The sequence below is a fragment of the Gastrolobium bilobum genome, unplaced genomic scaffold (assembly GCF_033153095.1).
Source record: "Gastrolobium bilobum isolate Gb01-03AN ecotype WA unplaced genomic scaffold, APGP_CSIRO_Gbil_v1 utg19757, whole genome shotgun sequence".
NCBI lineage: Eukaryota > Viridiplantae > Streptophyta > Magnoliopsida > Fabales > Fabaceae > Gastrolobium > Gastrolobium bilobum.
Window position 1 is genome coordinate 21642 of NW_026895136.1, and position 27701 is coordinate 49342.

The 27701-nt window shown below is 35.7% G+C and overlaps 1 protein-coding gene across 2 annotated transcripts; it reads right to left on the reverse strand.

Moving 5' to 3' along the window:
- Positions 1 to 8632: 8632 nt before the first annotated feature.
- LOC133290621 (protein SAWADEE HOMEODOMAIN HOMOLOG 2-like) lies at positions 8633 to 19916 on the reverse strand. 2 transcript variants are annotated; one of them, XM_061488820.1, is made up of 9 exons: positions 19745 to 19916; positions 16890 to 16975; positions 16739 to 16776; positions 16498 to 16657; positions 14283 to 14358; positions 14131 to 14182; positions 9929 to 10072; positions 9708 to 9827; positions 8633 to 9196 (listed from the first exon to the last, which is right to left on the reverse strand). In XM_061488820.1, the coding sequence occupies exons 1-9, from the start codon at positions 19777 to 19779 to the stop codon at positions 8810 to 8812; spliced, it is 1098 nt and encodes a 365-aa protein (XP_061344804.1). In that variant the 5' UTR covers positions 19780 to 19916; the 3' UTR covers positions 8633 to 8809. The 2 variants fall into 2 exon arrangements, with proteins under 2 accessions (XP_061344804.1, XP_061344744.1); XM_061488760.1 differs by having other exon boundaries at positions 16731 to 16776.
- Between the last annotated feature and the right edge of the window lie 7785 nt (positions 19917 to 27701).

A 27701-nucleotide genomic window follows, 5' to 3' on the forward strand; every position in this document is an offset into this window, starting at 1 on the left:
GAAAATTTTATGAATAATAGGGAAATGTGATTACTAGGAAAATAGTTGGAATGTGAGTTTGATAGGAAAATGTAAAAAAAGTTGTTTGGTTAGATAAAATTTTGATGGGAAAATTAAGTAACTTTTATAAAGTCTATGTTTAGGTGTAGGTAAAATATAGATGGGAAAAAAAGTTGTTTTTACGAAAATAACCCCATTTTATTGTTATTTTTTATTTTTTAATCTATGTGTTTTTTACCTTTAAATCAACCCAATTGTTTTAAAGAGTAGCCGTCGTTGACAGCCCCATTGTTTTCCCCTGGGTGGCCTAACCACAGTGTTGGCATGTACATATTAGCTATCTTGTTTGTGTTTTTCCTTGCCTTGATTGCTGAGGTTATGTCAAACCAATCCATCATCAAAAGAGGGACAAGTCCCATAATTGGAGGGTTGATTCAGGCTATCTTCTATGTCTTTCGCATTAGTTTCCTTTACTTGGTGATGCTTGTTGTCATGTCCTTCAACCTTGGAATCTTCATAGCTGCTGTGGCTGGCCATACCTTGGGATTCTTTATTGCTAAGTATCGTGCTCTTGCAAGTACCAACGGAGAACAACAACACGGGTCATCCATTACTCATAAAGTTTAAATGTTTCGAGCTTATTGTATAATATATATGATCAATGAATGGTGCCTGGTTGTGTTTGTTATGCTTTCCTATTGCATGTTGTGTTTCAGAATGTTATAGTTTGTTCTTTAAGCAAGGGAAGGGCAGAGACCCTTGTGACCCAGATAATAAACATGTTAAGAGATTCGAACAATAATGGAGGATTCAAACACAATCCCTCATGCATATTATTTCTCTTTAAACCAGGGTACCAATTCATGTGAATATATATATATATCATATATTCATGAGGTCTCATGTAAGCCACCTTAGAGCTCTTAATTTGGTCGTTACTTCAATGGAGATTTCTTTTTGTAAAGCTTTTCCACTGTTAACCATGTTTTTAAAGAATAAACGTGCGTCATGCATAGTTCAACCTTCAACCCACGCAAGGGTATAATGGTCTGGAAGAAAGTGGTTTAGCCTGCTTTCCAAATAAAATCACCTATCTTTTGTCTTTCCAAATAGTGCAGAAAGCTATGCAAATTGAAAAAACTGAAAAAGCAATGCAAATTGGATTGATGGGAATTTTGAGTGAATCCCTTGAACCAAACAAGTGCAAATTGAAATGCTTGCTTCATTTGCATAGGAAAATTTCCAAAAACCATGAACCAAACACCACCTTAAGGTCTAGAAAACACCTCTCACATTCCTGGGTCCACACAAAAGGAGTATCATTTCGTGTCAATCGGGTCAATGGTAGCACATTGTGGAAAACCCCTCAATAAATCTCTGATAATATCTAGCAAGACCCAGAAAGCTCCGGGTCTCAGTAACAGTTTTCGGTCGTTCTCAGTCAATAACAGCATCAATTTTATTCGGATCTACTGCAACACCCCTATCAGAAATAACATGGCCCAGAAATTGGACCTCAGATAGCCTAAATTCACACTTTGACGGCTTCGCATACAACTTTTTATCCTTTAATATCTGCAATACAGTCTTCAGATGCTCACTATGCTCCTCTCTGCTGATGCACCCAAGCTGACTCGTTTGGATTGGGCTTTTCCATAAGTTATTTCTTTATTTAGGGATTTTTAATAATTACTAGTTATTTCCCTTTTGTTATTTTAGATTATGTTTGAGTGTGCGTTGATTGTGCGTTATCTCCTTTGATTGCGCTTAATTATAGTTATTCCTTTTTTGTTATTTTATTTTGCCTATTTAAGGCGAGGAGAACCCTATTGTTATTCAGTTGTTTTTTGGTTAATAAAAATTATGAAAAGAGAAATAGTATTTTCTCACAATCTTTGTTTCGTTCTTCTTTCTATTTAGCCAAATTGGTTACTTCTTCGGCATTATTTGGTAATCAGAGCTCTGGTTGTCACTTAAATGGCTGAACAGAACAATGGCGGTCGAGGTCGATGTCGTGGACGATGGGGTCGAGGCGACGGCGGCGGTAGATGGCGTGGTAACACCCTTGATGGCGACGGAGAACAACCATACATCGACGCGCGAGACGCCACAATGGCAGCAATGGCTGCTGTAATGGCAGAACAAGGTAGACGAATTCAGAAGCTCGAACAACGGTTAGCCCAAACCCACTTGGACGAGTTAAATGAAGGAAGTGAATCTGAAAGATCATCTCATGAAGAGGAAAGGAACGAAAAACCATTATGGGACTGGAACCAGGAGCGACGAGGACGAAGTCAACCTGGAAATCAATCCTTTTTTTGCCAATATTCGGGGGAAGATTGAGATCCCGGAATTCGAGGGCACCACTCATCCAGATGAGTTCATCGACTGGTTACCCACCGTAAAAAGAGTCTTTGATATCAGAGACTTGACAGAAGACTAGAAGGTCTAACTAGTCGCTATCAAACTGAGGAAGCATGCCTCAATTTGGTGGGAACATATTAAGAAGCAGAGAAACAAAGAAGGGAAGTCAAAGATCAGGAGTTAGGATAAGATGAAGAAACTGTTGCAACAAAAATTCTTACCAATTCACTACCGGCAGGAGGCATTTTTTGAATACCATAATCTCAAGCAGAGAGACCTATCAGTTGAACAATATACAACAGAGTTTGATCGTCTGCGGATGCGCTGTGATATCGCAGAGGAGGATGAGCAATTGGTCGCTCATTACCTAGGAGGATTGCGGACTGAGATCTCAGATGTTGTATACCTGCAGCAATATTTGTCATATGAGGACGTGTATCAACTAGCTTTGAAGGTAGAGGAGCAATGTAAGAGAAAAAGAAGTACTTCAAAATTCCAACCCAGATTTTCTGACAAAGGAAAGTTATCAAGTTCGACAACCAACACTAGTGTGGGGAAGGATCCTTCTAACCTGAAACTAGTAAGCAAAGGGGTAACGACCAATAGTGGATCTAGCAAGATAGGAACTACGGCAAAGAAGTGCTTCAAATGCCAAGGTTTAGGACACTTCGCTGCTGATTGTCCAAACCGGCAGTATGTTACTCTTGTCGATACGCCAACTGATGATATAGGCCCCACCTATGATGAGTATGAAGAAGATCAAGTGGATGGAGGGTCTGAAGAAGGTGAAATTATCTATGGTGATGTTGGAGAATCCTTGGTTGTTCGGAGGGTTCTGAGTGTTGACGTAGCTGTTGATGAGTTGTGGCTCCGACACAATATATTTCACACAAAGTGCACTAGCGGTGGCAAGGTGTGTAGTATGATCATTGATGGGGGAAGCTGCGAGGATGTTGTCTCTAATACCATGGTCGAGAAGTTAGGACTAAAAACTGAGGAACACCCACAACTCTACAAGCTTTCTTGGCTGAAGAAAGGAAGTGAGGTGAAGGTGAACAAGAAGTGCCTCGTGCAATTTTCTATTGGCAAGAAATATACTTATGAGGCGTGGTGCGATGTCATTCCGATGGATGCATGTCATATCTTGTTAGGGAGGCCATGGCAATTTGATAGGAAGACGCGACATGATGGCTTCAAAAACACTTATACTTTCAAGAAGGACAGGTTGACAATTACTTTGGGGCCTTCTGATTTGAGGAATGAGGCAAAGAATACAATTCTATCCAGAAGAAGTTGCTAATGTCGTTGAGGTATTTGCTTGTGTGGTGATGGAAGAGAATTGTAGTGTTTCTGACATTCCTTTGCAGGTCAAGCCATTGTTAGAAGACTTTGCTGATGTGGTTCCTGTGGAAATGCCATCGGGATTGCCACCTATGAGAGACATCCAACATTGCATTGATTTTGTGCCGGGAGCTGTTATTCCCAACAAAGCAGCATATAGGATGAGCCCTAAGGAGCATGAGGAGTTACATAAACAGGTACATGAGCTAGTGAAGAAGGGTGTAGTAAGGGAGAGCATGAGTCCCTGTGCAGTACCTGCCTTGTTGGTCCCTAAGAAAGACGGAACCTGGAGGATGTGTGATGTGCCTCTGGCAAGTGTGGTTTTCTGTGTTAAAATTGATAAGAATTGAGTCATAAAAGAGAAATTTAAATACATATTTGCTATTTATATTGATTCTTTCTATGTCAATAATATTCACCTTTTGGTTGTGTTTTTACAGGAAAAAGAAGTGAAAATTATAAAAAGCCTGTTGATGCAACTCCACACGGGTGTATCACACTACAAATTTCAGAAGCATGACGCGGATCGGCACCAAACTGGACTCGGTTTGCGAATTTCTAGCCGTTTTATAGTTGTTTATAGTCGTTGGGACCACTTTTGAAAAACTAGTTGTTTTATAGTCGTTGGGATCTGTTGCAGTGGTAGTCGATTTCCAACTTGACAACAAGAACACTGTTTTGTATTTTGGCTATAATTTGAGTTATATTTGTCGGATTAATGTGATCTTAGTCTCTTTGGAAAGATAAGAGAGAGATCTACAACTTTTATAAAGAACACAAGATTCAAATCTATCATATTAGATATGAAAAATTGTATGGAATGCAGCAGCAGAATTAAGCAACAAATTATAAGTTCAAATGTGTTCTAGCTTGCTTCCAACTACTTTTTGTGAAAGATCTTGACTTGATAAATATGTTTTGAAGTTATAAAATATGTCAAGGATCTTTTCCATGAATTTTTCAAATTTCTTTCAAGTATATAAAGGTTATGATGCAATTTGAAAAACATATTTACTTTAAGAAAAACTTTGAGCTCGTGCAATGAAATCTATCATATACCCTCACATATATTCTACGTCCTAAAGATATATTCTAAATATGATTTTAGACTTAGCTTCAATTCTTGTGTCTTGGATCTTTTATTGAACTTGATGCTTTGACTTGTTGAATGTGACAGTACTTGACACTTTGTTGGTTTTGATCATTTTTCACCATGGTTATGATATTGAGCTTCTCTTAGATGTTGTCCATGGTTAGTTGTCTTTGATCTTGTTATTGTTCTTCTAATTATTCCTTGTTACTCTTGATCCAATGATCTTGCCACTTTGATATGACATCACTCTTCTTGTGTGGCTACATCATACATCTTCAATATCCACATATGGTTGATGTTTTTTGCTCTTGATCAAACGATCATGCTTTTTGTTGTTGTTGCCACTTTGTTATCATCAAAACATACTTTGTATCTACACCTTCAACTTTGGAGGCAAGTTTTTCTGTATGATTGCACTTCACTCCTCTGTTAGTGTAACATGTTCATCCTCTGTGAGCTTCCGCTTCTTAGATAATGTCTCTTTCAGTAACTTGGCATACAAAGACATTTTCTCCAAAGCTTATGCAAAAGGAATGTTAATTTGCAATTTTTTAAAAATATCTAAAAATTTAGACAATTGCTTCCTTTGCTCATGTTGCTTGCTCCCTATGGGATATGGAGGTTTCTCAAAACGTGAGAAATCTCATTGCTTCTTCTGAACTACAGGAGGTAGCTCTTTTGCTTTTTTCTTGTCTTCTTGAGTGTGCTCATCTTGCTTGTAGAAGCTTCCACTTTTTCTAGATCCTCGCTTTTAGTAGTGATGGCATTGCAGTGCTCCCTTGGGTTGATTATGGTGTCACTGGGGAATGTTCCTGGATTCTCACAGCTAATTGTCTTGACAACTGCCCAATTTGAGTTTCCAGATTCCTTATAGATGCTTCTTGATTCTTGAAAGCGGATCTGGTCTCTTGCATGAATTCAACGGTGGTCTTTGTCAATTGCAGTAAAGCTCTTTCTAATTCAGATGGTTGAGTCTGTGGAATTGGAGAAGGTTGTAAATATTGGTTGGATTTGTAATCCAAACCTCCTCCTTGAACTCTCCTTTGGAAATTGTTCCCTAGAGTATTTTTTTGGTTTCTCTAGAAGTTCTGTTGTGGTTTTGGATCATACTAGACTCCATTAACTTGGAATGCATCAGCTCCTACAAGTGTTGGACATTTGTTGGTCCCATGCTCTCCTTTGCAATACTCACAGTTAATTGAGTTAACTTGAGCTGTAGAAAGTTGCATCTTGTCCAATTTAGCATTCAAACTGGCGAGCTGTTGAGATAAGATCTTTTGTTCAGCTAACGATGCATCATTGTTTCCCAATTGCAAAATTCTCTTTCTTGGTTGAACTGGTTGAACTGCCCTTGATGCGTTCTCAGTCCTTGCCATGTAGTCGATCAGCTCTAAAGTTTGAGCTGTTGTCTTCTTCCCTATTGTTCCACCAGCTGCACCATTGACAACCATTCTGAAGTCTGGTGTCATTCCATTGTAGAAGACTCTGACTTTCTTTCCATCCGGCAAGTCATACTGGGGGCACTTTCTGATCAATTCTTAGAATATGGTCCAAGCTGCACATAGAGTTTCTCCTGGTTGTTGAGTGAAGTTGGTAATTTCATTAACCAACTTGTTGTATTTCTCCATGGAGAAGTCCTCAGCAAAGAATTTGGCCGCTAGTTCATCCCATGTTCTAATACTGTTGGGGGCTTGTCTATCCAACCATCTGAGAGTTTTCCCTGTTACAGCAAAAGGGAACAGTCAGAGTCTAATTGCATCATCTGACACCCTGTTATGCTTGGTAGTGTCACAGATTCTCAGAAATATGTCCATGAAATCATGGGAGTCTTCATAATCTTCACCACCAAATGGATTTTTCTCAACCAAGGATATGAGTGTTGGCTGGATATCAAAATTGTTAGCATTGATTGGTGGTCTGACGATGCTAGAATTTGGCCTTGTAAACAGTGGAGCCAGGATTGACTCCATTAATTCTTCCTTCGGTGGTGGATTAGGTGTTGTCATCTCGGGTCTGCTTTTGACTCTGAACTCGAGGATTCCTCTTGCTTCTTTAGTTTGGTTAGCTTTCGGTTCTTCTTTACAGTCTTTTCGATTTCTGGATCAAACTGTAAAGGTTCACTGTTAGCTTTACCTCGCATAAAAGAGAGAAATCAAATCAGTAACAAAAGAAAAATAAAAATTCCAATCTCAAAGATCGAAAGTTAAAACTAATATTGACGTAATTAATCCCCGGCAACGGCGCCAAAAACTTGTTGCGAAATCGGCAAGTATACCGTTCGTTTCAAGTAATAAAAGTGATAAGTAAGATATCGTTCCCTCGAGGATTAATGCACCAAGTATTAATTTAATTATTCCTCTTAAGTTGGAAAAGAAAATTGATTTGATTGTGAAAGTGATTGATTGTTGTAATTTTAAAAACAAAATTTTTAAAAACATTAATGCAAGAAAAGATCAAGAACATCACGAAAAATATGAGTTATGAAGAATTGTAAAGAAACTGTAGTCAGGATGCACTTCACCTCCGATCCTCCCTTATATTCCTATATTGTATTTTGTAATTAACTAATTTGTTTGCTCAGGCAATTCATTATTTCCCTATAAAATAGTTGAACCCTAATGTCTTAGTGATTTCAACCCTTTAACCCAATTAGAATCCTAGTGTCCTAGTAATTCCTCTTGAATTAAGCATTAAGCAAATGAATTAAAAGTATGCAATCTATATAAGCCTATGTCTAGTCATGCACAAATTGTTATTCTATCCTTATCCAGATTAAAACTCCAATATGTCTATTGTGAGCCCTAACCCTCAAAGTCCTATAATTAGAGTGATCAGTTCTAATAAGGATATGAAAAAACTAACACAGGCAGAATAAAACAAACTAACTAATTAACTTATAAAAACAATACAGGAAATATAAAGAATTCACATTGAGTCCATGATCCCAACTACAAAAAGAAATTAGCTAGACATGTTCATGTCTGACTTAAACAAATTAAAATAAGAAAAATTGTTCATGAAAGAAAAAGAAAAGAAGAAGAAGATGAAGGATCAATGTTCTTCAGTCTTCAACTTTGGTGGAATCCCGATCTCTAGCGCGAGTCTCCAAGAATTCTCTGATCCTCACAATTCTCTCCAGCCAAAGATGTTTTGTCTCTGGGGTCTGAGTCTCTATTTATAGAGTCTGTGCCCTTACTTAGAAATCTTGATTGAATCTTCATCATATATCTTAGTCTAATCTTTCTGATATAGTCTGAGATCAGCTTTAGGATTTTCCCGTACCTCCCACGCTACTAGCGCCAGTTTGGCGCTGATAGCGTGGGAGTGTTGTTCAGCATATTGCATGTTCACGCTACTAGCGTGGTTCCCACGCTGACAGCGCGATTGGCTTGAATGGTTGGCGCTGCTAGCGCCAGTGCACGCTAGTAGCGTGGTGGTTCTGGTTCAAAAAGTTCTTCTGACGCTACTAGCGCGAGACTTCATATTTGTTCTTCCAATATGAGCTTTTTTCTGTCCTATTTTCCGACAAAATTATTAGAAAATTAGTGACAATATATCTTATTAAGATTTATCAATTTAATAACAATTCTAGTCCTTTTTATCCAAGATTGATCAAGATTCTTTATCTTTTTGGCTTTAAATCATATATATGCTGAATGCCTATCAGATATCAAGTGAGGACTTTTTTTAATGGTTTACATTAAGAATCTACTAGTTAAAAAAAAAAAAAAAGACTACATTGCTCAATTTATTGTAATTACTCCGAATATTGCAATTTTTCTTCACTGGAGAAAAATCGCGAATTATATGCTTGAACAATGTATAATCTCTCTTTTTTTATTTTTTAAATATCCGGAGTTCAGATAAAGCAGAGAAACTCGTGTATAAGCATTGTATTCAAAAGATAACTCCCTAGCTAGTTTAAAAAAACATGTACTGAAGTCTCAATAAAAGGTTTGGAAAGATGACCCCACAAAAGGCAGAGGACAAAAAAAATTAAAAAAATCTGAGTTAATTTGCTTCAGCCATGTTCTGACTAGAGACTTCAGGAACACTGCTTGAAGTAATGCTGCTAGTGAATGGGACATTGCTTGGGGTGATGATGGAATTTCCAGCTTGAAAATCAGTTGTTGTTTCAGCTTTCTTTGGATCCACATTCATACTTTGTGGGGCTATAGGAACATTTGTTTGCAAAACTGGTTGGGTGATATGAATGTTTGTAATCTGCTGCTTTGGCACTGTTTCAGAAGAACTAGTAACCCTGATAGCATGAACATATGCTGGATCCATGCCACTCTTCTGCTGATCCACAGGCGCTGCCTCATTCACAGCATGAAGTTGCTGTAGCCTGTAATCAGTTTCAGGCCTTCGACAAACCTTCCTTAGAGGCACAATTTCCTGACAAGGACACAAGATAGGTGAATCAACAAAATGCATTGAACGAGTGACCGTTAATGGTGCAGTTATGCGGTTATATGTCAGCATTTTTACATTAAAATTTAAAATAAATTGATAAATTCTTGTTAAACACATGATTCTGCCTCTTTTCAAATGGTACCATTGTCAAGCAATAGCCAATAGGACTGAACAGGCACAGTAATACATCATTCTAGTTCACTCTTTTTGCAGCACAGTAATAGGAACTGATACCTTAATGAGTAGAAATCATAGAGGCCAAAACCCACATGATTGAAAAATATCGGAACTGATACCTTAACAGAAAGGACCAAAACCACAATAGGTGAAAATGTAGGGATCAATATCCAAAAATAGAAACTACATGGACCAAAGCCCAAACAAGTAAAAACTAAAGGGACTAAAACCTAATTTCAACCAAAAAATAACGTGACAGAAACAAATCATAAAAGTTAAAAATACCACAAGACGAAATCTTACTGAAAATTAATACCTCTGACTGATCATGATCATATCGAACCAAAAATCTACAACGACAGCCTCTTACGTCATGCCTCCGTCTTTGAGCATCAAGGACATGGGCATCAAAGTAAAGAGCTTGCTCTTTACCTTCCTGTAATGTCAAAAATCAAAACTGGGATAAATGATAAGGAAAATATATATGTCCATGATCAAATTAACATTTTACGGACACCTGGCCACAGCTATTGCAACCTGAAAACAAAGTATGAGATCTCCAGGGAGTACTGCAACACATTCTGATGATTCACATGGCAGAGAGCGTGGTCTGACATTCCTTCGGACATTAATCCACTCATCTTCCTCAGGTCCAAAACCAGCAAACCGTACCAGCACTTCCTGAAACATGGAGAAAGATGCTACCGTTGCATGATTTGTAAAGGCAGAACCCCAAACAAAATACGATGAAATTAACCACAAGCACTTTCCCACAAAAGAATTGAGGACAAAACTCAAGATAGTAACAGCAACATTAATGAGTGGCCTGGAAACTGAGAACCAGATCCTAAAGCTGGCAGTTGAATATGACAAGGAAAATCTATACCATCTCGAGAACTGGGAGGTGCTGAAGTTGCCAGTGATTGTGAAGCTTTTGGTGACAGATAACAGTGCCAAGTCACACCAAATAGCATTTGTTTCCAACTAAGAAAGTTTGAAAGAGATTAAGCCGCTGATTTTGCTGCAATAGTCCATTTATCACGACATGTTGATGGGACTTTCGAAAAAGTTATTGCCATTTTTGCAAGTTTCGAATTTGGTCATCCATGAGAGGATTGATGACAAGTGCTATAAGATGAGGCATTTGGAAGAAGCGGAGTTGCTTTTTCTAAGCTTCAGTACCCACAAAACTTGGGATACAAAATGGGCCACAATTTTGCCAGAAGGAATGTTTAGTGTTTTTAGTAATACTAAAGGAGATATCACAGTCTCACGTGGTTTCAATATTGCTAGAGAGGAACATAAAAAGAGCAGGTCTAGTTTTGTACACACTGCTGAAGGGTCAGGTTCCAAGGAGGCGATGAACAACACAGAGATAAAATGGAGGGCCAAGCTTTGGAGTGTTCACTTGTACGGTCACAAGCAAATCAGAAGTCATCCTAGGCATCAAATTCGCAGCAGCTAGTTGTGCTTCCCAGTTATCCACCTCTCCTTGGTTATGGTACGGTTAGAGGTGTCAATGGTGTCATTTCTACTGTGGTGACAATGGAAGTGCTAAGCACTACTGCCTATAGTTTGATCTTGGATATGTTTAATCTAATAGTTGATAATGCTAGAAAAAATGTAATATGCCATCATCTAGGAGAAGAGTATACTCAAGAAGAGTTACACATGGGGATCATCAGTGGTGGAGCCACTTGGAGACCAGCTGGGCCTTGGCACTAGCTGGTCTCCAAAAATGTGTTGTGGTGACAATGGAAGTGCTAAGCACTACTGCCTATAGTTTGATCTTGGATATGTTTAATCTAAAGATAATGCTAAAAAAAATGTAGTATGCCATCATCTAGGAGAAGAGTATACTCAAATAAGAGTTACACATGGGCATCATCAGTGGCGGATCCACTTGGAGACCAGCTGGGGCCTTGGCATTAGCTGGTCTCCAAAAATGATACATATTTTCTTTAAATATTATGGTACAGCCTTGGCACTGGTCGGATTTTCAAAAATGGTATAGCCTTGGCACTGGCTGGGTTCTAGCTGGCTGGATTTTTCGACACGGGCTAAAATTATTTCCTGGCTCTGCCACTAGGATCATGCATCATTTTTCTGCCACAGCACTAGGGACACACGGTTCTGGCGCATATAGAGACACAGTGCTACAGCAGAGAGAGCAGGTAGCTAAGTTCCTATTTCAATGGTAGCATTACTGCCTGAGGATGCATCATTGTAGGATCTGCATATTTTTCAGCATCAGTTTTGGGGCTTCAACCTTGAGGAAATGATTGTTTTATAAGGGGGTGGTATTGATACGATTTGTATTATAAGGGAAAGGATAATAAACCTGAAAGAATGAAAGAATATACTCAATGATTAGAGAGTTGCTTAGGAGGTGGTTAGTTAGTTGGGTGGATTTTTTTTTGGTATAAAAGGGGGAGTTGTCCTCTCTATGGGATAGAATGATATTTTTCCAGAAGAGTGACTGAGCGTGCTCAGTGAGAAGGGGAGTGCCCCTTGTCAAGAGAATTATCTCTTGTATGTTCATTTGGTTTTCTCATCAATAAAACCATATTGTTCTTCCTCTTCCCATTTTTCCTTTTGTTTCCTTATTTAAAGAATGTAGAACCGTAACAATCTATCGGTCAGGGCCCGCTTTGGCCTTAAAAACCCATTGAAAACCAACTATGGATTTCCTGGGTTTCGGATGTTGCTTCTAAAGAAAGAACACGAACTAGTTTATTGATCAGATCCTCCACTGTAGGGATATCTAAACTTGATTTTGAACAAATTCAAAAGCTTTATGTAAACCATGGAGGATGAATACCATACGTAATATATCAAGCCTTGTAGAATCTTTTGATGGTCATCATGCAAGAGAATGGCGGACTGGGCATTGTTCAAATAAGATGGCATGTTGAGGTCTGTCATATGGAGAGCTACGAACAACATCATAGATGTTGCACATCATTAACATAAACACTGAGATTTTTGCCGTATCTAATACCATCTCTTGTATTAGCTAAAGTTCAACAACAGTTTTGTGTCAATAGTCTGTCATAATAAAGACACCAACTTATAATCAGCCTTTTTCCATTTGTTGAGATATATAGTCCCACATTGATTGTGTGGGCAACTAATGTGGCCTTTATAAGGCCTTGGGCACTCCCACCTTTTGACCTAGCTTTTGGGGTGCTGTATCCTAAGATTCTTTACATGGTATCACAGCCTCGCCGCCCCCCATTTTCTCTTGTGGCGTTTCTTAGCACAGGTAGGCTGGGCCTGTTGCATTGTCCACTCTTCAAGCCCAATGGGCTCTCGTGTGAGGGGGCGTGTTGAGATATATAGTCTCACATTGATTGTGTGGACAACTAATGTGGCCTTTATAAGGCCTTGGGCACTCCCACCCTTTGAGCTAGCTTTTGGGGTGGTGTATCCCAAGATTCTTTACACCATTCATCCTATTTGTTGAGATATATAAAACCATTAATGTAGCCTCACCCAACAGCTTAAGCTTTTGGGTTAAATTGGTTCTTTAAATGGTATTACCGGGTTCGATCCTCACCGCCCCCCACTTTCTTTCTAGTGGAATTTCTTTCTTCGCACAGGTAGGTGGGGTGGGCCTGTGCATTGTCCACCCTTTAAGCCCAGTGGGCTCTCGTGTGAGGGGACGTGTTGAGATATATAAAACCATTAATGTAACCTCACCCAACAGCTTAAGCTTTTGGGTTGAATTGGTTCTTTACACTATTCATTGGCCAGAATTGACTCAGGTTACTTGTTCAAACTATCCGAGAATTCTTGGCTGTGAAACCATATATCAACAACCTCATTCTAGTCCAAATAATTGTTTCCATTTGCTTTTTATAATGTTATAGCATGTGTTCCAGAAAAGCAAAGGAAACAAGATCCTTTTTGGAAGGGCCAAAGGTGACAGAAGAAGAGTCCGTAGCCATGAGCAAAACATGAACCAAGACATGATCTGAGCCACTATGTTAGAATGGGTCTGTAGGGAGCATAATAGGTGAAAGGTGGGCATGAGGGCTACACACCGAGCTGTGCTGTGCAAAGTGGTGGCACATCCAATGATGGATGGTTGTTGGTCTTCCAGGGATAGGTCAATTGGTCCATTCTATGTTGACACCTCACCCGTGTTTGGTGATCGGAGACTTCACCAGAGTCGTTCACAGTGGTAGCAACTTAGCTGGACTTTGTTCACAATGGTGGCCAAAGTGATTCAGAACAAAGAGAGAGAAGGAGGCTCTAGATATCAACTTGAACTCTTTAGAATAATCGGAATTTTTACTTGAGAAAATTTCTCTCAGCCCTTATAAATTTGTATTAAAGGATAACAATTCAAATCTTATTGCAAATTAAATCCTTAATAAAGATAACTTCTAAATTGTCCGGATAAGAGATATATTAGGATATTATCAACAATAACTAAATATCAAGTACTAGTAATACCAGTACTAGTCCAAGCCCACATCACGTACAATAAGACTAACGGTCCTTATATATTCTAAGAAGTCTGTTAAGGTTCAAAAAGAACATTTTACTTCCTAACTTTACGTAGGCAGTGTTAACATTCATATGAACATGCATACGGGAATAGATAAGTAGAAAACTCACTGGATTACCAAGGAAATATTCTGAGGGGAAAGGGCAACCAAAAACCATATCAAAAAGCCTCTTTAATTCCTTCACAAAACTTAACAATTGAAATAATCTCAGCCTAAAATTACCGGATCAGTACTCTCCAAATATCTGTGCGATAGAAAGTTTGCTACATCGTACCTAACAAGAGGAAGACCAAGAGTAAAGTCAACATATTTAAAATAATTAAGAGGAAAAATAAACAGAATATCCTAAACATGATTAAAGAGGAAATATTGACCATGCTCCATCCCTTCCAGATTTAGCTTCAAATTCCATAACTGAGTTTTCTGGAGTTACTCTTCCTGTTGTTGGAACTGAGTAGAACAAAATGAAGATAATCTATGTAAGTAAATGAAATGAACAATAAGAGCATAAAAACAGAGACTTTAGTCTATAATGGAGACACCATACATAGTAAGACCTTTTTCCTGTTTAAGATTTTTTATTGACTATTAAAGGTTTTAAAGTAAGTTAGAGTAGCGGTGTAACTCTTTTATGTCTGGAAAGTCACGGGTTCGAATCTAAGAAATAGCCTTTTTGAAAAAATGCAAGGGATAAGGCTGCATGCAATCGACTCTCAAAGTCAGGGAGCCTTGTTTACCAGGGGTTTTCCCTATTAAAGATTTAAAGCAGCATTATACCCAATAATAATAATAGTAAGAAGAAGAACAATTTAAGGCAGCAGAAAATGAATCTTTCAGCCCAGTTCATCACCACCAAACTCAAGTGTATTACTATTCAGTTATGTCATCGTATATTAACATATTTGTGAAAAACATTATATCATGTAAGCTAAAAAAATACAGCAGCATAATATGTGTTCAGAGATAAACAATTTGGAAAGGAGTTTTAATTTTTAAGCTCAGTCACAACCTAAGATGAATCGTTAGCCACTTGTCAACTTGCTTGAAATAACACTTAAGTATGATGAAAGATAGTACCAAATCTGTATCAGGTTGCAGATATACTGATTTTAGTATCATACAGTATCTGTTACATGTTAAAAGCTAGACAAGTTTAAAAAACCAGTTCAAATGAAACTGTAGAAAATACTTTGAAAACAAGATACATAACATGACTCATCATTCTAATACAGCCCAATAGTCTTCAGAGAGATTCAGTGTTGGTATCTCAGCCATGCATGACTGAAGCATAAAAGCATACAGTAGAAACTTGTTAAAGCAAATCAAATAAAAAATAATAACAGGAAATTCTCTAAATGTTCTACTCAAAGCTTAAAGTACACAACAATGACCTTATGAAAGCTGGTGTTGAAATGATCATGTACTTGATTTTGCATTACACACAACAATTTTACAACTAATAAGCATTATACCAATATGTACCATCCGTCATCTGAGAACTAATAGGCAATATATACCAACCATTGAGTGTGGACGAATCATTTGCAACACTCCACAATTATACAACATTTGCAACCTTACATGTCATGAAATTTTTACAGCTAGTAGTGCATAATATATATTTAACTTGGAACAGTGACAGGAAGTTCATCTCCTACAACACATCTTATAGCAGCAGAAGTGAGCAACATTTTAAAAGAATTGAAAGTGCTAGTTTTGCTTCAGAAAAAATCTAAACTGTCAGTCAATAGTTTCCGCTAATACAAAACAAAATGAAACTGAAAAATTTGGCTTAGAAAGCCGCATTTACAGCATTAATGGCAATCTGTGGAAAAGCAATATCATTAATGGTATTTGAAACTCAGCAGCGCCAGCTACTAAGACCATGATATATATGCAATGGTAGCTCCCAGCAGAGTTCATAAAAACTCTTCACTAATGATCAGAAAAGTGATATTTTCACAAGAAAACTTGCAAGATCAAGTTTTGACTCAACATGTATCATTTGATTCATTTGTACATTTCAGTTTAACAAAATTGGCATTTCAGGCAATAATATGTTAACATATTTTGCTTTCAAAATACTACTCTTTTTGTATTATTAGCAAGTTGGACATGAAACCAATGAGCTTCCAACCCTTGATGATTTGACCCCATTTTTTACTCTGGTTATTATAAGGGTAGAAGTCAATGATAATGCAAAACAAAAGGGAAAAGAGAATTGTGGTAGACAAAGCTGGTAATGAGCAGAAAGCCCTCCCCAATATAATTCATTACTATTTGCCCTTCCTCTTGCACATAACACTGCATGTTCAAACTAGAAAAATAATGCAATGAAGTACATATGCATCTAGCCCTTGAAGTTAGTACACTATAAACTAAACAGATTGGTAAAATTAGCATAATCAACTCAATAAATTAGTCATCCAAGAAACTGGGAAATTGAAGATGAGCTTTGTAGGCAGCATGTTCAAACTTTCAAAAGAAAATAAGACAACATAAAGCATGCAGAACTAACAAATAAGTGTGGCAATGGATTCAATCAAAGTGAATGAAATTAAGCACTTAAAAGCAGCAACAACATTTTACCTGAACCTGAAGCAGTGGGAATTGGAGCAGCTGTTGGTTGAGGCATATTCCTTACTGGGGCTGAATCATCCCGAGGCATAGGTGTAATATTTAACTTTCCAGGAGTTTTACTTGATTTTGCCCTTATTGCATACCGTTTATTTTGAAACCAATTCCAAACCTATAATAGAGAGGAAAACTAAGAAAATGGAGTATGAAAGATTCCTTATCACAATAAAATGTAGTTGTCATACTTGCTTACTCTGCACTGTAATCTTGCCTTTACGGTCAGGTGATTCACTAAAAAACAAAAGTTCATAACTTTAATCCCACTTTTCAGGAGCATACTAAATAGTACTCAAAGTCTCATACTCATTAAAATACTCAAGCATAGCATGGGCACTGAGGCACACCTGAACTTATCTGCAAGAGCCGCAAGAACATCACGTGCTGGCATCGCATTGTTGTGTTCTTGAAGAATAGCTTCCATTTCTGATACCTATATAAAGATAAAAATAGTTTTTATCAGCACTCTTGGAAAATGTTTCATCCGTATCTAGCCTTCTGTTCTACTCTATCATTAATTGAGTGTCATTTTGTATTGCATCATAAAGCAGAAGGTAGGGCAATGGCATCATAAATGAGAGAATTATATCACATGTTCTCAAAGCATAAAAGGGTAAGGGCCCACTTAACCTCACAAGACTCAAGAAAAACAGGGAAAGGGTCAGAAATAGGGTGCTGCAAGATCTCCCACGCCAAATCCAGAAATATGTCCTCCCATCCCAAGTACTTGGGATAAGAAACCTATCCATCCTTGAAAAAGAAGGTAGCTCTCTCATTGAAGACCAAGCCAAATGGGCATTAGATAAAGGTAGGTCCCTCTGACCAAAATCCCACTTGAAGTTGTCAAACCCCTTCATTGTGGCTGTTCTACAACAATGAAGAGGAAAGGGGATAACGAGAGAGTACAACAAACCAATATGGATCTCACATCCAACAATAATCCTGTCAGGTTGGAGAGGGATGTTCATCCACACTGACAGATGGACAAACCGAGTTTCGCTGCCAGTTACTGCACACGAGTGCACACTATTAAAAGCTAGGTGTTAAGGTCTTAGGGGATAACCTCTACTTCAAATTGCAGTTACATGTCTCACAACTCACACACAGCTGATATACTTCAATAGAGTAGAAGGGTCTAGAATGAAAAATAAATGGAGAAACAACCCAATTAGGATGGGCTGTAAGAAAGGATAGAATGAAAGCCAAGCGAATTAGGTGTTCTCCAAGTAAGAACGGTTAGAAATAAAGGCACGTGAATTAGACGTTCCCCAGGGAAGAATTTTTCCTTAATTGTTTGTTTGACATAAAACAGAGGAAATGGAAATAATTATTATGAAATTTAAGTAACCTCCAATTTTATACAGTAACAATGAAAGGAAACAAGTTAAAACATAATTAAAATGGTAAAGTTCATCAAAGCTTTTACATTTACCATCCATAGTTATCAATCTCAGGTAGCGTCATGTAGCGGTTGAGTATAAAATCGCTATATCGGGATAGCTGCTATATAGAAGTGAAGAGCTTGGCCAGAAAAAGCAGTGATGGCCGAGAAATCACAGGCGAGAAGTGGGTGTACAGTGGCATTGACAGAACAGATGAGAGATACAGAGCAGTGGCCAGAAAACTGCCGACAAGTAGTAAAGTGAGAGAAAGAGAGAGCTACATCTCCAAGGGTTTCTCAAAGGGTTTTGATAATGAAGATGGGCAGAACAAAGATTTGGTTAAAGGGGGAGGATTTTGAAATTGTCCTCGAAATTTGCTGCTGGGATAATGCAGAGATAGGGCAAAGAAGGGATTTTACCCACACTTCAAGGAGCTGCCACCTGCCGCCTTTGTCGTTATTCTCTGCTATCTTGGCTGAGATAGCAGCCACTATGCCCACTAAACAAAAGTGCTGCCAATTCTGGGTAGTGGCCAGGCGGTGCTACGTTGCTATAATGGCGGTATAACCCGCTACAAATAATTCAGTTCCCATCCATTTCGCTATATTCCTCAACATACATAAATCATTTGTTTCTTTCCTTAAGGTATTTTATACAAACAAAGGAATGATGATCGTATTATTTCCATCACATTCCATTACAATTGTAATCCATTCCATTCCATTCTGTTTCATTCAACCAAATAAACAAGCATTGGCTGCAGAGGAATGGATCTTCATGTTTGTTTTCCATTAAACCTCAATCTGCTATCACACGCCACTCCTAGTGGAGTCTCTGTTGATCTCCCTTCTTCAATTCCAATAAGGTTAGACCTATTTTGACTCAAATGGAGGAGAGGGAGGGGGAAGGCAACTCTTTCATAAAAAAGTTGAAAAGGAAACCCACTTGAAACATATGGCAACCATCCAATCCACTTCTATTATTCCATCTTGATTAACTTCCGTATCTAATTAAATGCCATATTTAAGACAGGTGAGATTGGCCAGTTTAAGGCTTCCCTTCGGTTTTGGACAAAAATGGTTCACCAAACAAGAAATTTTGTAGCATTAAATAAATAAATAAAGTTGGGTGATAAACAAACACATCTCAGAGGCCAATCATCAGCACAAGTGTATAAAACACGTGCGCGATCAGAAAATCCGGAGAAGAAAAATAGACACAAATTTTAACATGGTTAAACCAGCATTGAGATATAGACATCCATAAACGGACAAAACAGGTAGAAAATTTTCCAATTTCAATGAAGATTAGAAGGAGTAGCTGCTCAACGCTCATAGTTTAAATCCTATATACCCAAAACCTAAGGCTGGTTGCACATCACATCAATTTCACACCACTTCCCAAAACTTGGATAGGAATAGTCACAAAATGAGGTGGAACCTAGACAAGGGATGTAAAAAAATGATGCAGCTATCATTTTCCCTAATTCATGTCGAATCTAAGCTCGTTAACATGATGCATATATTTTCAGCACCCAACATTGGTTTATTATTACAACATAAATGGAAATAGCCACTACTCCGAAACCTAATATAATGCATATGCACTGCAAAATTATATGGAACAAAAAATCCAGTGAGAAAACTGATAGCCCCAAAATCAAGCAGTTACGAAGGAGACCCAGTTGATTAACGTAGCACAAGATTAGAAATTTAGCATAAAAACACGTTACATTAAGTACGAAATGGGAAAAAAAAAGCATCTAAGAATCATCTGAACTTCAAAAGTTGGAGAGAGAGTTGAATGGAATAGATGAATACCTCGGACTGAATGAAACGAAAGGCAGGGCCTCCATTACTTGGTGGGCGACCCATGAACACCAGAGACAGAGAGAGAATTTGCGTTGGGTAGAGAAAGAGAGTGAAAAAGGAGGAAGGGGTGTTGGGGTTCAAAGAAAGTTGAAACTTTTTTTTCTCTGCTAGGAACAGACGAGAAGAGATCAAAGAGAGAGAGAGAAGCAGGTGACAGAGATAAGTACGATGTTGATAATAGATATATAGGCCTACTCTAGCTCTACAACATTACAAATTAGTGCCAGGATATTCTAATAATTAATTAAGTGTTATTAACAATTATTATCAATCAATTTTATCGGTATATCGATTATATTAATTTAATGATTATATTTATTTTCATCTTTTTATGGTTATGATTCTCTATATTTAACGTGAAAGTATTAAATATGAGAAATCATAATCATACTAAAGTGAAAATAAATATAAAGTATTAAATATGAGAAATTATAATCATATAAAGATTGAAATAAATATAACCGTTAGATCAACATAATCGATCTAACGATAAAATTAATTTGTAGTAATATTTATTGATTGTTACAATATCATTTTTCTATAAATTATATTAAATTAATTTAATGACATCTAAGTTAATCGTAAACCACAATGCTATGTCTTAATTAAATTTGGGAAACGTGTGCGGTGCAGCCCCCTCTGCGCTCCGTATCCAAACCAAAAAATTTTTTGGAAAACGTTATATTTATTAGGGTAAACTTCATTTTCGCCCATTGTGATTTTGTGATTTATCATTTGATCCTCCGTGTTTTTAAACTTATCACTTAGATTCATTGTGCTTAAATAATTTATTATTTAACCCCCCGTAGTTTCATATTTTCACTTATATTCCTTGTGGTTAAAAATATTTTCACTTAGACCCCATGTGGTTTAAAATTAAAAAATTTAAAAAATAAATAAGAGGAAAATAAATTTTCTCTCTTTTTTATTTTATATCCTCACCTAATGCATTTAAGGTTTAAAAAAAAATTCTAAAAAAATTAACTTATTTTTATCAAGAAAATAAATTCAAATCAAATATTTGTATTTTATCTATTTAAAGAAAGTAAATATCTTATTTTGATAGTACATATTTAATTTATCATAAATAATATTTTTTAATTTCATTTTAAATAATTGTTTTAATTTCAAATATGTTTTTAAAATAAAAAAATTAAGATAATTTATAAATTAATTTCAGAATAAATAACTTAAAATATTTTTCAAACCCTAAATGCATTACATGAGGATATAAAATAAAAAAGAGAGAAGATTTATTTTAAATATATTTTTAAAATGTTTATATTTGAAACCATAAGGGGTTTAAGTGAAATTTTTTGTAACCACAAGGAGTCTAAGTAAAAATTTGAAACCATAGAGAATTAAAAGATAAATTATTTCAGCACAGTAAGTCTAAGTGATAAGTTTAAAACCACAGGGGGTCAAATGTTAAATCACAAAACCACAATGGGTAAAAATGAAATTTTCCCTATTTATTATTACTTTTTTATTATCTTTTATTATTAAAAATTAATTATTGATTTTTGTCAATCTAATGCTTATAATCATTAGAATTTAATAATTAATTGATAAGTATGATCCAATAAATTATAACCATTAGATTGACGAAAATTAATAATTAAAATTTGATAGTTAGATATAATAAAAAAATAATAAGTATAGCCTCTCCCGTTAAATTTATATGTTATCATTATTTTTTATAAATATTGCATTTTGATACTTTACTTTTATTTAGTTATTCTGCGTTAGGAAGATCGAAATCCATTTAGCCCATTTTACATGAAAGGCTATCGTGGATTGACATGGCACGAGAAAAAAAAAGTTAATTTGATAAATAAAAAAATCTAAATATTTGTTTTTTTTTTCATATTTGAAAATCAGGATAAATTGGAAAATAATTAACAATTTACTTAAAATATAAAAAATTCATAAAAATATTACAGTAATTCTTATAAAATTATATATAAGAAATTTAGCTACATATCTTTTGACTCTAGTATAAGTTTAAGAAATTTTATTCCACATCTCAGCTGTTAATTTTTGTCTATATGATGATTCTAGTTTTTTGGATATAATAATTAATTAATACATATCTCTCAACAAACTACAATAGTCACATAGATAAAAATAAACGGCTAAGATAAAGAGTATAATTTCTTAGTCTTATATTATACATAAGAACATCAATTATATATATATATATATATGGATACATTATTCTACCTATCTCTTTTTTTATCTATCATTCTCCAATACTATTAGATCAGAAAAATAATAAAGATAGTAAAGATTCTGATCTAATGATATTGGAGAGTAGTAGATAGAAAAAGAAATAGGTAAAATAACATATACATATATATGGTTTCTAGAAAAAAAAATTCTGCCACATTCACATAAACATAAGTGGGTCTCAATGTAAGGAGAAGAGAAAAAAAATATTAATGGGACCATTCACTTTTATATGAGTGTAGCAGAAAAAAAATTTATGTAATAAAAGCAGAAACATTAAATTCATATTAATAATAATAATAATAATAATAAAGTTTTAAAGTGAATAAGATATCCTTTATCAAACAAAAAAAGATTTAACTGGAAGATTGTATGATGCCACTATCTTATCAAAATTTGACATAGAATCTGGTTACTATCAAATAAAATTAGTGGAGGAAGAAAAATATAAAACACCATTTTACCTTTCCTTGTTTCTGCCATTTTTTAGTTTTCATATTATTTTCTTCGAGTCTTGGTTCAATTTAATACTTTTATTTTCCCTTTCTGATATGGGTATTGAGATAACCCTGACATCGTTTATGCATTCTGACGACTGATGATTCATGTTCATTTTATTTTGTTTCAGAGCGCGACTAGTTTTTCTGATTTTTAGCTGGGTTATTTGTAGATTTAAATTAATTGTTGGGGACAACAACATTTAAATCTGGGCATAGGGTAACATATCAGGAACTACTCTACTTGGTCGAAAGGAATTCATGAGTATACACAGAACATCCAGCTAGATCAGGGAAATATCTCATTCTTTTTCTTTTTACTGTAATTTTATTGAATTATTTTGTTTTTTTTTCTAGTCTAGATTTCCCATCTCCATTATCATTAATTAAGTAAAAAAAAAAAATTACTCAGCGTAAGTGCATGAATGAATAATTGATAGGAAGTTGATTAGTGACTATCTTAGTGCATGAACGAATATTTCCAAAAAAGAATATTAGGAGAATAACTTAGAATGATTTGGATAGAGAATAATAAATTAATCATGCACCCATAGCTGTGAGTTTTTGAGCCAAAATAGATAATTTTATTCGATGTGCACTTCATTGTATGAAACACTCTAAAACTTGTTTTGTTTCTTGCTTAAGATGGTCTATGATATATGATTGTTGAGATGATAGAGACATTTTCTTTCTTTTAACTAGATGGCCAAATAGTCAACCTATATGTTACTTCCTTTGTTTGAGCCCCCTTGAGCATAGGCCTATTTATTATTTTAAAACCTATACATGTGAATATCCACTCCACATACACAGCCTCATCCAAATTATGATTAAATTTCATAATTGAATTAAGGAATTGAGTATAATTGTTGTATTTAATTTCTTGATGTATGGGAGAAATAGGTGAAAAAGAGAAAAAGCCAAGAAAATATAGATTGGTTAAAAAGGAAAAAGGAGAAAAGAAAGAGAAAGGAAAAGAAATTTTTTGAAAAACGGAAGTTGTTTAAAGAAAAGAAAAATAGCATGAAAAAGAAAAATAAATAAGTGAGAAAATGAAGAGATAATTAAATATTCCTCCAAAAATTAGGGTTGGTTAACTCCAAACAAAAAAAAAATGAAGAAAAAAATTTGTTTGCCACTTGTGTTAAACAACTATACATATTCCTCTTTGAATATGATTTTTAATTTTTAAGCCATTTCCCCCAATTGTTTGCTGGGGACAACAATATTCATGCAAGTTGGAAATGGCCTTGAAGGCCGATGCATGCTGGAGGGAAAAACAAAACTTTTTCATTGCGGAACACACATGCATTCAAGATCATGCTTTAGGAAAGCATGATGTTACCTTGTTCGTGAAAACTCGTGATGATCAAAGGTAGGTCTGAAGGGTTCAGACCCTCTAACGTTGATCCACACCACCCACTGCGTCTAGGTGCAAGAACTCCTTCTTGTGAAACCGCCAAGTGATCACTACAATGAGGCTTGCTAAGCGCACACTGTGTGAAGAGAAAGGCTAGGTAAAAGTGTTTGAAAGAGTGAAGCTTTCAATGTGAAAACTTCACAAAAGTGGCGCAGGAGAGGAGAAGAGAATGGCTTGGTTGGTTTTCTAAAAACCCTAGAAGGAACATATATATAGAGGCGCACAAGAGGAGCCTATTTGTTAAAAACAAATCAGATTTTTAATCAATAAAAATACCTTCCAAAAGGGCGCTCCATCAAAGAGAGAGAGAGAATAGGATTTGTTGCAAATCAAATCTCATCAAATCTTGCCAACAACATCCTATCATATCTTTATGATATATTAGGTTCAAAACCTAATCAAATATCTGATCATAAATCATCATATAATCAGTTATATGGTGCGCCCCATATAGCCTAAATAATGACCAGATACATTTGAGTAGTTGCATTCAAACTTGAATCAAATCACTCAAATATTCTCCCAACAGATCGTATCTTCTGGAGCTGATTCTGATGACTAACCAACAGCCAAATCAGCACCCCAAATCTTCTTAGATTATGTCCAAAAGATTTCCTCTTGATATGTTCTAACAAGATCTCATCTTATCCTTTTGTTATGAAACAACTTTTCATAGCCAATTCAAATTCGAATTTCAAACATTTGAATTCAAACTTTCAAACACTTAAATTTTAAATTCAAATTCAAATTCTAAATTCAAATTCAAATTTCAAAATTCAAATTTCCAATTTCAAATTTCAAAATTCAAATTCAAAATTCAAATTTCAAAATTCAAAATTCCAAATTCAAATTTCAAATTCAAAATTCAAAATTCAAAATTCAAATTTCAAATTTCAAATTTCAAATTCAAAATTCAAAATTTAAACATTTGATAATTAATTTAACTAATTAAATTAATTAGTAATGTCTTGGACTATCCAAGCCCATTACTTAGATCCTTGCGCCCTCCACCCTATCTGTGGAGTTCCAAACTACTTCTTGGGCTAATAACAATTGTTAGGCCCAATACCATTAATGCTAGAGCATCTAGACAATTAGGTGTTAGTGTGTGACCCATTAGGTCCAACATAGCCACTGACATAAATGGGCTTGGGCCCAATAAGCCCACAACCCATCTAATGACAACACAGAGCACTAGTAATGCTTTGTTGCCCCAGAACTAGTTAGATTAGTGACTTGATCATCCTATTGCACATATTTGGTTGTCGTATATATTTCCTTTCGTCTCGGTTACCTTCCCATAAAACCTAGGGTAAGGAAGCGTATCAACCCCTGCAGTTTAGGGTAGGCTTTATTCGAAATAGGGAATCTTCAATTTACAGACTCTAAAGGCAGATCATCTCATGATCTCTTTTACTATGCATAGATTCCCGAGTCCCTGTAAATGTCATCCTGATTTCTCCGGTTTACAGATAACCTAATCTCTCACAGAGATTTGACGAATTCCTTCAGCTTATCACCCTAGCCCTGTGTTCTTTCAGGACAAGCCCAACAGTATACCTATGAGTCTCCATGTTTCAGGAAGACGAGGTGCACAATCAAAGCATGCCTTCTAGAACACAGTCTAGGTAATAACTTCTTGTCTAAGGAAAAACATACCCAAATATAAAGAGACTACTCTAATGATACTCTCTGTGAGAGTTCCTCATAGAGTCTCTTTGTGGGTCTGTTCAGTGCGAGCTATACCCTTATAGGTCCACCCACGACTTTAGCTAAGACATCTCCATATCTGTAGCACATGAGGTCTATACCTTGTATCCATATACAAGTAGATAAGTCGTGCTAGTCTTACCCGAGATTACTGACCCCATTCTCAGTATCTCTAGACTAGGAACATAAAATTAGGAATAAACATCCGGTATTCTTGAATCCTCATGATTGTGATCTCATCACAGATACTCAAGAGATACCTATTTTATTCCACAGGGTTTATCAAGTTATTCATAATATATTAACATTAATATCGAGACAGAATTATGAAACAAGATAAATAGTGCTTTTATTTATTTGCGACAATATTAAAAAGGTCTACATCTATGTCCTTATTTAATCATAAGATTGTCTCTATGACACCCAAATACTAACAATTCAAATCTGGGAATGTTTGATAAACATTTACTTTATCATGTGTTAAGGGCCAAATTTACATGAATTATATAGTTAAAAGCATGAAAATTAAGGTTAATTGGTGAAAAAACATGAAGAATTGAACTATAGACTAACACAACTGATTCTTCCTTGTTTTGAATGAGCAGAAATACATAAAAGCTTCTAGAAGAGCGTGCTAAAACATGTTCCAGCGCGCAAACATGCGCTATCATGAAGAATTTCCTTTCAAGGAGCGCGCTAACACGGTCCAACTTAAGCCGAATACGTTGCTTAAGCTCAAAGAAGGGTTTCCTACCCTATTTAAAGGGAGTTTCAACACCAATTGGAGGATCTTCGAACTTTTTGATAATTTTGAAGATAGAAGACCTAGTCGGAGTTATAGAAGCGAGTCTTTAATGCTTTGGAGCACCGGAAGCGGGTTGAATTCAAAAACACGCTAGGAGTTTTGAGGATTCACAACGTCATCACGCCAATGGAGTTTGGGGAACCTTTATTGCTTTCTTTTGTTTTTGAATTCACTATGCTAGGCTAGATTTTCTTTTGTAGTTGGGGTCAGATGGAACTCTATTGGACCTTTATATCTATGAGTTGGATTTTTTAGTGTAATTTTCCTTTTTGTATTGAATGAATTTATCTACTCTTAATGCTTTCTATGAGTTATTTCTTGTAGGATGATTTATGGTAATTGTATGACAATAGGAATGCTGGTGCATTAACCTTGTTTGATAAATTCATCATAATCCTTGTTATTTTAGGAATAAACATAGGACAATTATGCAATCTTTTAATTCTTGTGTTTAACGCTTGTTTTCTTGAGGAATAACCGGGGAACTAGGGTTCTTTCAAGATTATAAAGAATTAGGGTGTCAAGGGATTGAATCCTAATTAATTTAGTGGAATTGATTGGCAATACATTAAGGGCAGTTACATAAGAGTTTTAATTCACAGTTTAAAGGAAAATTGGGGGAAATCAAATCCCTAACTACGCTTTTCTTGATTGTTGAAAAACTCATCTTTAATTTTCTTGCTTTATTATTGAATTTTTTTTTAGAATTATGTGATTTTAATCATTGATTGTTTTACATATTTGTTCTACCAATTTCATCTTTGATTGTCCAATTAAAGCGTAAAATAGTGAATTAGAGATTGAAACTCTAGTCCTCGTAGGAACGATCTCATACTCACGTACGCTTTATTACTTTTACGACTAGTGCACTTGCTAGCAAGAATCCATGCACATGATTGATGTATTTTGGACATTGCCATATGTTACGTATTTAACTCTATTATGATGTAATGGACATTTTTGATTATAAAGAACATGTATGAAGAATGTATGATTTAAGTATGTTGCAATTATTATTTTATTATGTTCATGATGTTGTAAGATGATGAGATTGAAGTAAATTATGCATGTTGAGAATTGCATTGAAGAAGAATGAGGAGGTTAAGGACAAAGAGTCCATAACCATATGATATGAAAGATTTCTTGCAAGGAAGTAAACAATGAAAAGTTGGCTTGAAGCCTAAGAAAGATCATGTATGAATTTTAATGAGATTTTTGACGTTAAGACTTTAGATAGTAAAATAC